We start from the raw sequence: 15,210 nt of genomic DNA on the forward strand, positions 1-15,210 counted from the left end.
CTTTATTTTTTAAATCGGCCTAATGGTGCCGCTATAACGGGTAAGACTGAGGTTAGGGTTAACGACCTACATGGCCGGGTAGACTGAGGTTAGGGTTAGCGACCTACGTGGCCGGGTAGTCTGAGGTTAGGGTTAACGACCTACATGGCCGGGTAGACTGAGGTTAGGGTTAGCGACCTACATGGCCGGGTAGACTGAGGTTAGGGTTAATGACCTACGTGGCCGGGTAGTCTGAGGTTAGGGTTAACGACCTACATGGCCGGGTAGTCTGAGGTTAGGGTTAGCGACCTACGTGGCCGGGTAGTCTGAGGTTAGGGTTAACGACCTACGTGGCCGGGTAGACTGAGGTTAGAGTTAGCGACCTACATGGCCGGTTAAGACTGAGGTTAGGGTTAGCGACCTACGTGGCCGAGTAGACTGAGGTTAGGGTTAGCGACCTACGTGGCCGGGTAGACTGAGGTTAGAGTTAGCGACCTACGTGGCCGGGTAGTCTGAGGTTAGGGTTAACGACCTACATGGCCGGGTAGACTGAGGTTAGAGTTAGCGACCTACGTGGCCGGGTAGTCTGAGGTTAGGGTTAACGACCTACATGGCCGGGTAGTCTGAGGTTAGAGTTAGCGACCTACGTGGCCGGTTAAGACTGAGTTTAGGGTTAGCGACCTACGTGGCCGGGTAGACTGAGTTTAGGGTTAGCGACCTACGTGGCCGGTTAAGACTGAGGTTAGGGTTTGGGATAGTGTTAGTAATCGGTCGGACTAACGGGAGGTCGAAACAATGACATTGTTACCGCATCTCCCCATATAGGCCACGCCCATTCCCACCTGACCAGAGTGTCGGGGTCCATTTGGTTCCATTTGTCCACTCTCAGGGTTTCACTGTGAGTGTGAAGGGCCCGTTCCTCCTCTCTGCTCACGTCTCCACAGTGACCTTTGTCCTGTGTGTTTCTACACGTCAGTACAGACCTGGGGCCTCAATGTGCCTATTGGCAAGCACCACTACCAGCCTGAGTGTCCTGAGTTCCTAACACACCTAAGACTCTTAACATAGTTTGGGGATCAGGATTATAAGAAATGCTAATTCTAATCCCAACATTTTAACAATTCATTCCTGCTGCTGCTGCTGTATTTTTGTGTTAATTGGAGTATGAGATATCGGAACAAACAAAGAGGTGGGAGCGCACACCAATGGTGGGGAGGTGCTGACCATAGGAGACAGTGGAGAGAGGTCGCACAGCTCGTAGTCACGATGCAAATATACTTTATTTTAGAGTACCAACGTTTTGACAAAAAATGCCTTATTCAGGGTATGTGTATACCAGGGTATGTATACCCTGAAGAAGGCATTTTTTGTCAAAACATTTTTTGTCTCCCTCAGCAACGCCTCATCTCTCGGGTCAGCAGGTATTCATGGATCCTGTGTTGACTGTGCTGTTCTGTGTGGCACGCCCATCCAACCAGGAGTGTCAAACGGCTGTAACTGATAGATGGGGCAGCAGTGTTTGTTGTGACATCTAGCCACTTCATCCTCCACTGTCATATTTCACACCGTCGCGGGGACGTCCAAGTCGACCATCCATTCATTCTTAAAGTACAGCGTCACTGTCTGGCGGTCAAGTCACTGACCGTAAGGTGTCTCTCTGCCTAGTAGGCTCTGACCAACAACAAAACATACTACTGAGCAACTGGTCTGGGTCAGCTGAAGATCATCCGGTGATCTTCATCCCATAGTTTTTCAACTGAGTGCGTGCGTGCGTGCGTGCACTCGCATGCTGTAATCACACACAGTGTCCTAGCCATCAATTTGCTGTCCAAAGTTTTAATGGAAAGGCCACTGAGGCCAAAATATATGATCTTGATGTGTAGTATGTACAATTATATACACTAATCATGTCAATATAAAGGGCAATCAATCAAGTCTTAGGTAGTCAATGCTGTTACAGCTGCTCGTCACTGGAAGGCTGTGAGTGCACACAGAACAGAAATCAGATGCACTAGACTAGACCGACACAGGACAGGAAGTGTGTGTCCATGTAGCTCAGTCAGTAGAGCGCTCGCCTTTGTTTGAAGCACAAGGTTCTGGGTTTGATCCTCATCAACTTACACAGCTTATGAGTAGAACTGCTTGGGCAACTAAGATGTGTGCAGTAAGCACCATAGCCATCTTTAAAACAACAGCAGGAATCAAGAATTGAAGATGATTCTGTAAAGTAAAAAGACTTGATGTTGAGTCATACTGTATAGGACGGTGACAGTATGGTAGTCTCACCCCGTGGTAAGGAAGTGTACCAGAGGTGGTCATGATTGATGGGGATCATCTGTGGTATTATCTGCAACAGATTTGATCTGTGGATTTTCTGAGAGTACACTGTAGCTACAAATACTGTATGTCTGTATGTCGCTGAGCATGCTGGCTTGTGTCTGCATGGGTATAACCTTGACTCTGACAAAGAGGATGGCATGATATATGCCAGTGGTTCTCAAAGTGGTTTCCGGGGTCCTTGAAGGGGCCCACTAGGCTTGACCACAATGCCGATACAGATAGCAGGTTATTTAGACAGAAGCTAGGTTCATTGTTTACCTGCATATCCTACAGTTTTCCCCCATAAGGGTCCATTTGGATTCATTTTACACTCTCAAAGAGTGAAATTATTGCATCTGCATTACTTAATTTTCAATAAGTCTACACAATTAGGCAATGTAGAAGAATTGTTATTTTGCCTATGTTGTCTCCTATGGTGGTACCACATCAATACAGCATGGAATTGTGGACAAAATATTTTAAGTCTTCGGTCTAAATCTCATCATGATGGTCTGTGGCTCAAATGCCAAATAAATAATGGACCTTGATGTGATAAAGGTTGAAAACCACTGGGACTGATAAATGGTTCTTGTTTTACTCGTGATGCTATTGTTTACCTTGCTTATTGTAAGACAGGAACTTGCAGGTTAGGAGCGTCTTAAAGGGGTTCCAGGTGTTCCCCGGCAAGCTTTGAGGGAAAAAAAGCAGATTTTCCAGCGACACGTCACGTTGGGATCTGCTTGTAGATCTGCTATTTTCAAGAATTGAAAGATAGGCCTACAAAACATGTATGAAGGTCCCTGGCACAAAAGGTTTTCAGATGGGGTTCCGTGGCCATATCATACTGTACATTTGGGGATCCTTGACATAAGAACATTTTCAAACCACTAGTTTTTGGCATAAACTTTTCAAAGGATTCTCTTCTTTCCTCTTCTCATCTCCCACTTTGCCTCTCCTCTCATCATGGCATATATCTGCATATTGGTGATTACTACTAAATTGTATAGATGTGATTTTGGTGTGTGCATGGCAATGGTAACAATGGTCAATTTGCTTTCAAAGTTAATCCTGATCCGAGTAAATCAGTGGTTCCCAATTTATTTAGCTTGAGACCCAGAAAAAGAGACAAACTACTGAAAATAACCAATCTACAAGGTCACACGTGCAACGTGTTGTGAACTTGTAGATCTGCTATTTTCACTACTTAGTAAGTATTTATTTTTTCGTCTAATAAACGGATTAATTTTTTTCTGGAATTATTTTGAGAAAGAAAATCACACTCGTGTGAAGTGGGTAGGTACCCACTGTGGCTGCCACATGACGTCACAAGGTCATGCTGATTTTTGGGGGCATTATTTAGGGGCCATGTGCATAATCGAGAAATATATAAAAAGTCTGACACCATCATCATCCTCATCGTCCTCCATGAGACATGAATGTCATAGATAGGACATGGGTGTGATTTTGTTTCCTTCGATAGGCCTTAATAGACAATTTAAGTTATAGGAAATTTTACATTTTTCAAAAAGTATAAAACATATGTGAAACACACTCACCTCAAAGGAGCCACACTGTTATATTCTTATATGCTTATCTCTGGTTCCTGTACTGTAAAGTCACTCAACAGTCAGATGGAACAATAAGGAACATAGCCAGAAATATGAACATACGACTATATAGCATTATGTCTATAATAATAATAATAATAGTATAATGCAAAAATGTATACATTTTCCTCTGAAAAGAAAAATACAACAATGACAAATATTTAGATAATTCGGTCATGTAAAAATAAAACAGGAGTTCGGGAAATATTTTTCGAATCCCATCGTGAGTGTGCATGTTTACTTTGAAGGGTCAGCCTCTGCTATGTGGCGTACAGGTGAGCTTTTCTTCACGTCTGTACCATTTCTCAGCAAGCACATAGCAGAGAGAGTCCAACTTAAGCTGACAATTGGCATTTGAAAACATCTTTGACTGATGCTCTGATTCTCCTTCGTTTGTGCTAAACTATATGGGCATTGGGCACACAGAATAACTTTATTTCCGGGCTGCAAAAGGATCCTGGGTTCCCTTTGTACACAGGTCAGTTTGGTTCCATTTGTACACAGGTCCATTTGGTTCCATTTGTACACAGGTCCATTTGGTTTCATTTGTACACAGGTCCATTTGGTTCCATTTGTACACAGGTCCATTTGGTTCCATTTGTACACAGGTCCATTTGGTTCCATTTGTACACAGGTCCATTTGGTTCCATTTGTGCAGAGTTACGGGCCATTTGGATTTGGAACCCTGCATGCACTCAAGGACACTTTGAGACCCACTGATGTAGCATAGTGTTTACAGTGAGCCGTGCACAATAGCATCCTGACTGTTTGACCAGAATGGAACAGAGCCTTCATTAGTATCATCAGTAACACCTGTGAAGTGAGTATATATAGAGAAAGGGCCCAAGTTCTTTCCAAAATGGAAGAATGCATAGACATTGGCTTTTGAAAACATATTTGACTGTTGCTGTGATTATTTGACTTTTTTTTAATTTATTTTCACTAATTGTGCTATTTTAAACTGCAGTATACATTGCAAATTAGGTCTACGTTGCAATTTTACTGACAGTAGCCTATAGTTCTCTTTCAAAGAGACAGCTGGCTCAGATGCCTATATATTTGACATGATAGATTCACATGGTTCATAATGACCTGAACAGTATTACCAGAATTTAAGTTAAATTGCCAGTATTTTGTTTTTACAAACAAAACAGCGAGACAGGGGTCACGGACAAGTTGGACCAGTCATCCTCATTTGGGCCTATTTATTTTATTTTATATTATAGACAAAATGTGTGCTATTTAGTCGTTCTGACCTTGTATGAACCCTTCTGGCATATAGCAAGCATTCAGTCTGTCAGACTCACATCATGGATACCCATAGGATACCCATAGGCGTGTGTACTGAAGCAATAGCCTACTTGCGGCTTGCCCAGACATGCGCTTAGGGCGATTGAGAGGGGGGGGGGGTGGAGGGAGAGCGAGAGAGAGAGAGAGAGAGAGAGAGAGAGAGAGAGAGAGGGAGGGAGGGAGGGAGGGAGAGAGAGAGAGAGAGAGAGAGAGAGACTTAGTTATGGCAATCACCGCGGTCGCGCCGATAGGACCCTAATCGAGTTATAGAAAGAAAAAAAAATCAATCAATCAAAGAAGGGACGACCGGAGCCCTGTCAGCGAGAACTTGGGGAGATAGAAACACCTGCAACAGGAGGACGCAGCGATCATCCTAGGAATGGGTCGGACGGGCGGCTCGGAGCTAGTGATGCTGAGGAGAGCTGTGCTGTGCTGCGCAGTGTGTCTGCTCCTCCTCGCATCCGTCGGTTCTGCCTGCGGGCCCGGCAGGGGCTTCGGAGGGAAGCGGAGGCATCCCAAGAAGCTCACCCCGCTGGCTCTCAAACAGTTCATCCCCAACGTGGCGGAGAAGACGCTGGGGGCCAGCGGCAAGTACGAGGGCAAAATCACCCGAAACTCGGAGCGGTTCAAGGACCTGACGCCCAACTATAACCCCGACATCATCTTCAAAGACGAGGAGAACACGAACGCCGACAGACTCATGACACAAGTAAGTTCAGGGTTTAATTAAACCTAATCATTCTATTATTTATTTATTTGTTTATTTGGTGGTGATTTGAGTGTATAGAGAAGTGATGATCATCACTTCTCTGATGAATGACAGTTGGATTTGAAGCGACAAAATCAGTGGATCGGTCTCTTTCTTGCCAGTGAACCGTGATGCGGGGCTCCCTCCCGTCTCCAGTTGGCTCAACCAGAGCATGATAAATTGAGACGTTCATTAACAGATCGATGGCTGGGGGCCGCTTCTTTGCGGGTTGCTTTCTATTGGATAGCCCGATGGTAACTTTGTCATTATCTGTGCGCGTCCTCGCCTTGCATTCAGCTTTCTTTACGCACAGCGCGGTACACCCTCAAAGAGAAGATTGTATAGCCTATGTAAAAAATAAATACAAATAAAAATCAAGATTAGGCTACTACAAATTCACTAGTAAGGATCCCTTTGGGTTTCATTACTCTCGAAGTTACACATGCTGGACACTGGACAGTATACCACACTGAAGCTGTAGCCTTATGTGTGCGCAAGACGCACACAAGTCTGTCCCTAGCCTATACTGCGGTGCCCTCGATCTCAAGTCATGCATGCACTCCTCCTATCTATGTCTATTGATCCCTTTTACACGCATCTGCTGCTCCTCTGATCAAAGTGGAGTCGTCACGTCGCCTATTCTGAAGTTCAGGCCATTGTGTTGCTCCATGCTATTATGTGAGAGAGGAAATTGAGAGAGGTTATAGGGGTTATAGGGCAAATATCAGTTTTATGTAAAAGATATAGGCTAACGGCAGCTTTTTTCCCCCTTCAGAACGACTTCATTTAGTTAAGCAAGTATTATATGTCCGCAAATTATTTACCTGTTTTAGCCTATTTATTTAGACATTTATTTTATATTTTATGGCCTACATTTCCTATTGTAGCTTATATAACTTATTTTTTACATTACCGTATACATTAATACATTATTATTATGCTTATCAATAGTGATATTTTTAGGTGAAAACTAAATACTTTGTTGTTAGAAAGTTTTAAACTAAGATGTCCAAGAGTCTTTAGTAAACAGAAAATACATTTTCAAATGGGTTGCCAATTTCGTCCAATCAGGAAAGAGTACTTATAGCTTCAATGTTCTAGTTCCAATTTCACCTTTAATTACAGTTTGTTGTTGTTGGCTATAGTCTGTTCCTGTACAATCAGCTTTGTCCAATTATTAAATTGTCAGCTGCTGCTTGTAGATCGCCTATATTTTCACCACTTCTTAAACATTCGTTTTCTAATTTATGGAATTTCTTTGATTTTTTCTTTAATTTCTTCATGAAATTAGCTACTGAAAAGATTATAGCCCTATAGTCATAATCAATCTACAGTGTATATATATATATGTATGGGTCCCGTTGTCTGAATGTGACGTTGGTGTCTCTCCCCCCTCTTTCAGCGGTGTAAGGACAAACTGAACTCTTTGGCTATTTCAGTCATGAACCAGTGGCCGGGGGTCAAGCTGCGGGTCACGGAGGGCTGGGACGAGGACGGCCACCACTCGGAGGAGTCCCTCCACTACGAGGGCCGGGCGGTGGACATCACCACGTCGGACCGGGACAAGACCAAGTACGGCATGCTGTCCCGGCTGGCCGTGGAGGCCGGCTTCGACTGGGTCTACTACGAGTCCAAAGCCCACATCCACTGCTCCGTGAAAGCAGGTCATTATTGTCCTATTGCCGTGTATACCCAAACGGCTTCTATTGGTCAGCTGATTAGGCTATATTGCTAGGAGGCTATCAGTAAAGTACATGCACTTAAGTACATGCACTTAAGTACACTTTTGAGGTATTTTTCATGTTTCTTTTGTAGTGGAGTAAAAGTACAATATTTGCCTCTGTGATGTAATGGAGTAGTATAAGTAAAAGTATAAAATACTCCAGTAAAGTAAAAGTACCTCAAGATGTACAGTACAGTACTTCAGTAAATGTACTTGGTTACTTAACACCGCTGCTAGTGGTGGTGGTGATTATGATGATGTATACTAACCTCAAAATTGCCCAATATTATTTCATAAATATGACATAAAAACACTTCTTTAAGTTGTTATCGTGTTTCCTTACAGAGAACTCTGTGGCGGCCAAGTCGGGAGGTTGCTTCCCCGGTTCATCCGCGGTGATCCTCGCCGACGGAAGGACCAAACCCATGAAGGACCTCCAGCCGGGGGACAAGGTCCTGGCTGCCGACCGCCGAGGAAACGTCATCTCCAGCGACTTCATGTTGTTCATGGACCGCGAGGTCGTAACCAGGCGAGAGTTTTACGTGCTGGAAACCGACGAGCCTCGTAGAAAACTGACCCTGACGGCCGCTCACCTCGTGTTCGTCACGAGCGACAACGGCACCGACGGGGCCGACGCCACGAGGGCCGTGTTCGCCAGCAACGTGACGCCAGGACAGAAGGTCCTGGTTCTGGACGACGGCGCCGGCATGGACCGCCTGATAGCCGTCACTGTGAGACGGATTTACGTGGAGAAACACGAAGGCTCGTATGCTCCAGTGACGGCGCACGGAACTGTCATTGTGGACCGGGTGTTGGCGTCTTGTTACGCAGTGGTGGAGAACCACGCTTTAGCCCACTGGGCCTTCGGCCCGGTGCGTCTAGGACGCACATTGACGTCGCTGCTGCAGGGGACTGTGAGGGACTTGGGGAGCGCGCATCAGGGAGACGGGCTGCACTGGTACTCCGACCTGCTTTATGGGATCGGAACCTGGCTTTTGGACAGCGGGTCCTTCCATCCGCTTGGGATGTCACAAAGTTGAGACCAGATCCAGGAACTATTCATCTATCTGTCCGAGAAAGGAGAAAGGCTGATGTTGAACTTTGCTATGGTCACGATAGGGTGGAAACTCAGAAGAATGTTTATCTGGGACTGGGTCTGGCCAGGAAAGAAGCCGTTTAAAATGTTGTTTTCATTTTCAGACACTGAAGCCCGCTTTCTCCAATGGACATTGTATTGATGACAAATAGCCTATAAGATATAGCTTGTATATCATAAATTGTCATAAATTTATATTTCTTTATTTATTATCTTCTGTATGCTTTACAGAAAGGCGGAACGTGTTCATTTTATAGTGGCCTGGTGGTATAAAATATGTCATATTTTTGAGCGCTATAGCGACTAAAAACCCTGTGAATGATCCATGTCTACTGAATGAATGCAGAGAAAATGTGATAGTTATAACTGATTGTTAGGGCCTTATATTTTCATGGATGGATATAGAGTATAATGTCAATAAATTATATTTTTTTATACATTGAAACTCGCCCTCAATCTACTAAGTGGTCTTAGGAAATATTTAGCAGTCATTGTGTCATTTTGGTATGAGAGCTACCGTCCGTATACCAGGCATAGAGCCCACCTTTCAATTCTCCCTAAATGCTTTATAATACCGTTTGACTCGAGGCATATAAAGCGTAGCATTTCTCGGTACGCCATTGGATTACACCGACAAACAACGTTTGTTGTGTGGAAGTATTGTAGCAACTGTCATGCTTTGTTGTCAGAGCAGTTTGAACGTCATAGCCTACAATAGCAGTGGTTTTCAAAGGGATGGCCCGGAGACCCCCAGGGGACTTGAGGGTAGTGTTGATTTTGACAGCACTTTTTTTTTTAGTTTTAGTCGTAGTCTTTAGGGGTGCATAACAGTCCGACAAGCAATAGTCTGACACCCTACCGCCACCCTAACATACCCTAACCGCACTCAGAAGCCACGGGTGGGTCTTAACTGGCCACGTATGTCGGAGCCACGGGTGAGTCTTAACCGGCAACGTTTGTCGGACTGTTGGTACGTCGGACTAACGTCGACTAAAATGTATTTGGGCTTGTAATGTATTCGACACCTTGATGGTGTCATAATGGCTGATTTTAGACTTGGTTGCATGCTCACAACGTGTCGCAGGGCGACCCGTTGTGAGCTTGTAGATCTGCTATTTTCAGAACGCAACCTAACCTGACTTTTCCTTTAGTTCCACTGTATCTCTTCTCCACTCCCTAACATTTTAGTCTAGTTTTTATTTGTTGACAAAATTGTCAATATATTTAGTTCTCATCTACTATGAGTCTATTTCTCATGTAGAATTTTGACATTCAACTATGACAGACAGACAGACAGGAGGGAAATTCAGCTGTCATAGCACCGCAGTAGGCATTGACACAGATGCAGGTAAGAGTTGACAGAAACAGTATAGTGATATATAATGCCCGGGATTCAAACTCTGGTCTCCCGCATGGAAATTAAGCCACTCACCCCCTTTTTCACCTCACAGACACACGCACGCACACACACACGCACACACAGTGGCCATCTGCACTTTGACTGGCCGCGATAGTATGAACAATTAATAGGTATATAAATATAGGCATACATCATGTAAAAGATATAGAAATGGGGATGTATGGTCCGACCAATCATAGTCAATGTGGGAGTTTGTGACGTGAGAATGTTAAACTCCTTGCCTACAGTGTAGTCTCTGTATTTCCATGTAACAACCTCATCCTAGTGCTCTTGCTGAAGTGTCCGCCTGTCCGCTGTCACCATTCCACCCCGAGAGAGGAATAGAGTGCCTTTCAGAGAGAGAGAGAGAGATAACTTCAATAAAGAGTCAATGTACTCGCATAAAAGGTAGCACATCCCACCAAGATGGCATTGTAGACTCACATTGTTATGTGCTCTGATGAAGATATGACTGGCAAACACCAGTGTCTCACCAAATGTGTGTGCCATCAAATAAATTAAAATGCAAAGAATGTAATCTGTGAGTTTTCTGCTTGATTTGTGGAGTGTGCTACGTTGTTTGTATTGGGTAGTGGAAGTGCCCAGGTTATCAAGAGAATGTGTCCAATGCCACGGTGCTTTTCCCACAAGCAACTTGTTGGGAATTTGGAAAACTGATCTAGTTTTGGCACATGCATAGTCAGATACACATTCAAATCCATTCGTACTGAATCGTACACTAAGGATTTTACTGTGTGTAAACATCACAAAATAGCCCCACCAGCCCCTTTAAATGCAATGCGAAGACAGGTGCCTTGACTGCCTTCTAAGGGAAAGTGCCAATGTGAACCCAAAAGTTGGATCACAGACACAGTATATGAACAACTTACAGTAGACAGATTGTGTTATCTATTCTAGAACATAATGGGCCATGGCTAAATTTGAGCCAAAGCAAAACCAGATGAAAACCATGGTTTAGACTGCATGTCAAAATGCAGTAATGGTAAAACACATCCTGCGCTCCTGGACTATTCAAATTGCGGTGTTAGTAGAGCCTCTAGTGGTCGGAAAGGCCATAGCATTTATTTTTGAGATTTAGCTGGTGGGCCTACTCTCATTCAGTGTCAATCTTCCAGGCATACTCCAATCCCACCCCCAAAAATGAACCATGAACGTGATATAGGAGCTGATTACACCCAGAGATGAGTTATGTTTAAGGTTCATAAGCACACATTTTGAAATGTATTCGTTTTATGTCATATATTGGAAAGAAATTGGGCCCCAATACCTACTTCCTTCACAGGTCTTACCAATTATAGCTACTTATTAAGGCTCTGTTCCATTACGTGTAGCACAGTGGTTCTCAAACTTTTGAATTTCAAGGACCCCCATAGTTCTCTGAGGCTTGTATAGTGACACGCCCACTTTGGTTCCCACTTCAGGGCAAGAAGAAGTATTTTTTGCCAGCCTGCCATCCATCCATGCATCCATGCATGGACATGGTGGGAAGGGAGAGAGAGAGGTCAAATAGATGTATGTTGCGTTACACTTGTATTGGGTTTCACACCTGATGCGTAACGTATTTACTCCAGACCAACTTTCCCAAGTGGATCCCAGTCCCTGTTGTGTGAATCCACCCTTTGTGGTATCGTATGGTAGGCCTATATGGGCTGAGGTGAGCCACCGGGGGACCCCAAGCATGAGAGGCTAGAGCCAGACTTTCTACCAGTAAATGGTTATGGAGTTCATGGTTTCTATGACTTTCTATACCAAGTCCATTGTGCCTGACTAAATAATTCATATAGGTTATATATTATGGGGTACTATATATCCGAGGTACTAATACAACCACCAGTTAAAGTTAAAAATGCCAGAACAGCCAACAGTTAATGTTAAATTTCAGTATAACCAGAAGGTGGTGCCATTTACTAAATTGAGGAAAAACCTCACCAAAACGACATAATATATATTCCACAGTTGTGTGTGTCTGACATACACCTCATCATGTGAAGTTCTCTATGTCTGCAGTGTTATAGCCTGCCTAAAGAAAGCAGATCTGAAGTGAATCATGCATCTTAAACACAAACTGAAAAGCGCAGCACAAAAGGTTTAATTTGAGAATGGTGGCTTTTCAACAGCCTTACTACAACCTTTGCAGAAACAAGACAAACGGCATCTTTGGTGCATTCATTTCTTTTGACAGTTTGTTGGCCAATAGCCAAACAACAATGCTTTTTTATTCCTGTGAGAAGATAGAATAGACATAATTTAATTAATGTTGTGAGTAGCTTGGTTACATACAGTACATTGCTCTCCCAAGATCTCGCCATAATGTAGGCCTGGCTGTATACGTTGTAGACAAAGCAGAATTTCTTTATTTTGATTGTTTGACTTAATTTCCCTATCCAATCCCCGTTGTCTGTTGTGTATTGAAAGTAACTAAGTACATTTACTTAAGTACTGTACTTAACTACAATTTTCAGGTATTTGCACTTGAGTATTTCCAATTTCCAATACATTTACTTCTACTCTACTACATCTCAGAGGCACATACAGTATTGTACATTTACACCACTACATTTCTTTGAATAATCAAAATCTACAAAGTAAGTATAGTAACTAAAGTTAGTTACTACTTACTTTGTAGATTTAGATTATTATTACAAAACATAACCACTAACATAACCATTAACCACGTCAGCCCTTCGGCCATTTGAAAATATAGGATTTGTATAGTATTTGAAAACTTGTGAAATGGGACATTCTGCATAATGAGTTTACTTTTGGTACTTTAAGCACATTTTGATACCAATACTTTTGTACTTTTTCTGGGGTACATTTTTCCGGACCTTTACTTGTAACAGAGTATTTCTACATTTCCGTGTTGATACTTTTACTTAAATAAAACATTTTAAGTACTTTTTTCCCACCACTGCCGGTTGTAGCTTTGGGGGATAAAGAGCTGCGTTTTCACACTAGATTGCTCCCTGATCGTATCAGACGTCAACCTTGGTGTCAGTCCTTAACGGCTGCAGACACTGAAGGCAGCAACGCACCACGCAGAGAGGCCACTTTGACCCCACTGGGTGGATCTTAGCGCCGTCAGCAGGTTTCTCACTACAGGACGCTTGGCAGTTGATGGAAAAAGCCCTTCAATTGACACAGAACAACAGACAGGCCGGAGCAGGCCCATGCAGCGTTCCTACATCCTCCCCTATACCCCTGCCAGGCTTTCCTTCCTTCTTTTCCTTCCTTCCTTCCTTCCTTCCTTACCTGACTGAATTATCTTCTTTCTGTTCTCTATCCTTTTGGCTCTGTTCCCTCGTTCTAGTCCCTATCTCTCCTATCTCTCACCTCCCATATACAGTATAGCCCGTGCCTCCTCTCCCCAGTTATTTGCTTTTGACCCCTTTACCCCATGTCTGCCCTTCCACTCTCGTTCTCATCTTTCTCCCCCTTGATATCCAATATTTTATTATATTATTATATCATTATTATATAATTATTATACATTTTTCATCAAACTTTATTTTTTTATTATTTTTTATGTCTTAGTCCTAGTAGTACAAAGTAGTAGTAAGGTTGAAATCTATTTTTTGCAAGTAGAAATTAATGCGGGTGTTAGAGGGTTAATGTGGTCATTTCTGTGTGAAAACGTTCAATTCACTTTTATGCCACTAATGTCTGTCAACTGGTTCTGTGCCTGATTGACCCATAAATGTACTCTCATCTGCATAAGCCTACAGCCTACACTTGTGATGACATGGCCAAGGACACCGACACCTATGCTCGATCATACAGTACCAGTTGCATCTGTTGTTTTTCATTACTCTGTTTTTTCTATGACTCTGATTCAGTGTTGGGCAGTAGCTAGCTACAAGTAGCGAAGCTACATAGCTTAACTACATTTATCAGTAGCTTGACGGTAGCTTCACTCCTTTTGAACCAAGTAGCGTTTTTTGTAGTGTAGCTATTTTTAGACCCAAGTAGTGACGTAGCTTTCAACAAAAGCTATACGTTACAAATTGACTGTTAAATAAAGTTTTGTGGGGAAAAAAATCCCTGGAAAAAAATCCATGATTGGTTGGTTTAGATAAGAAGAGTCTGACACAGTTATGTTGTTAAGCAGCAAGAGGATCCCACGCAGCAGCTGTCCTTTTATCTCTAGCACAACACAATTAATTACTCACCTAATGCTGCCTGCAGGTTCCATGTTTAATTCCAGCGTGTGTAACCTACATTATTGTCTAAGTGAAAGTTTTCATATTGTAAATTTGATCGCTAACGTGGTTTAGCGACTATAGTACTTTGACAGCTCATTCATCGTAGCTTGTTTACAAGTCAAACGGACTTCTTGTGCAGAAACTGCCCCATCAAAATAAGAGCCACTTGTATTGATTAGTCAACACTAGTTTTATTTCTAAGTCTACTACAGGACATTAACATCTCATTTAAGTGCCTGTCAGCATTCTCTCAATCTGAGTATCCCATCCTCAAATATTCGGTAAAACAGTGCCTATCGAGGCAACAGTCTGTCTTGAGAGACTAGCATTCTCTAGTCTAAATTATGTCTCTCAGCTGGTGTGCAAATGGCTAGGCTGTGGCAATAATAATAATTTAAAAGAAAATAACAAAAAATAACTAAAATCGTTCATTTTTTGGAACCATGAACTTTAGTTCAAAATGTTGAATTATGAACTGAATTAGTTCCTTTAAAAAAAATTAACTGTGAACTGAACTATAGTTAATAAAAAAAAGAACTTTCCCAACACTGAACACATGAATCAGCCGGCTCCTGACACCGCAAGGTACATTAATACAAGTAAATGTGAAAAAGTTGACACCAAAAGCCAGACAGAGGGCTTGTTTCCTGTTTGTTTTTTAATAAACAATCAAACTCAGCATTTTTGCCTGCCTATTAGGCTATTTGTTCGGTGGAAACTTGATCATTAAGTTGATAAAGAATATTTAAAAAAAAAAGTAGTGTCCATGTAGCTAGCTACTTTTGCCATGTAGCTTATAGTGTAGCTTGCTACAATTATCTGGGGA

At 42.8% G+C, this 15,210-nt stretch overlaps 1 protein-coding gene across 1 annotated transcript; it reads left to right on the forward strand.

The window, feature by feature from the left end:
* The first annotated feature begins 5,537 nt into the window (after positions 1 to 5,537).
* Positions 5,538 to 9,266, forward strand: shhb (sonic hedgehog signaling molecule b). The gene is made up of 3 exons (XM_083781774.1): positions 5,538 to 5,904; positions 7,346 to 7,607; positions 8,012 to 9,266. Exons 1-3 carry the CDS (start codon positions 5,575 to 5,577, stop codon positions 8,704 to 8,706), a joined length of 1,287 nt encoding a protein of 428 aa, XP_083637900.1. The 5' UTR covers positions 5,538 to 5,574; the 3' UTR covers positions 8,707 to 9,266.
* Positions 9,267 to 15,210: the final 5,944 nt, after the last annotated feature.

The sequence above is a fragment of the Protomyctophum parallelum genome (assembly GCF_964188405.1).
Source record: "Protomyctophum parallelum genome assembly, chromosome: 14".
Taxonomy (NCBI): Eukaryota; Metazoa; Chordata; class Actinopteri; order Myctophiformes; family Myctophidae; genus Protomyctophum; species Protomyctophum parallelum.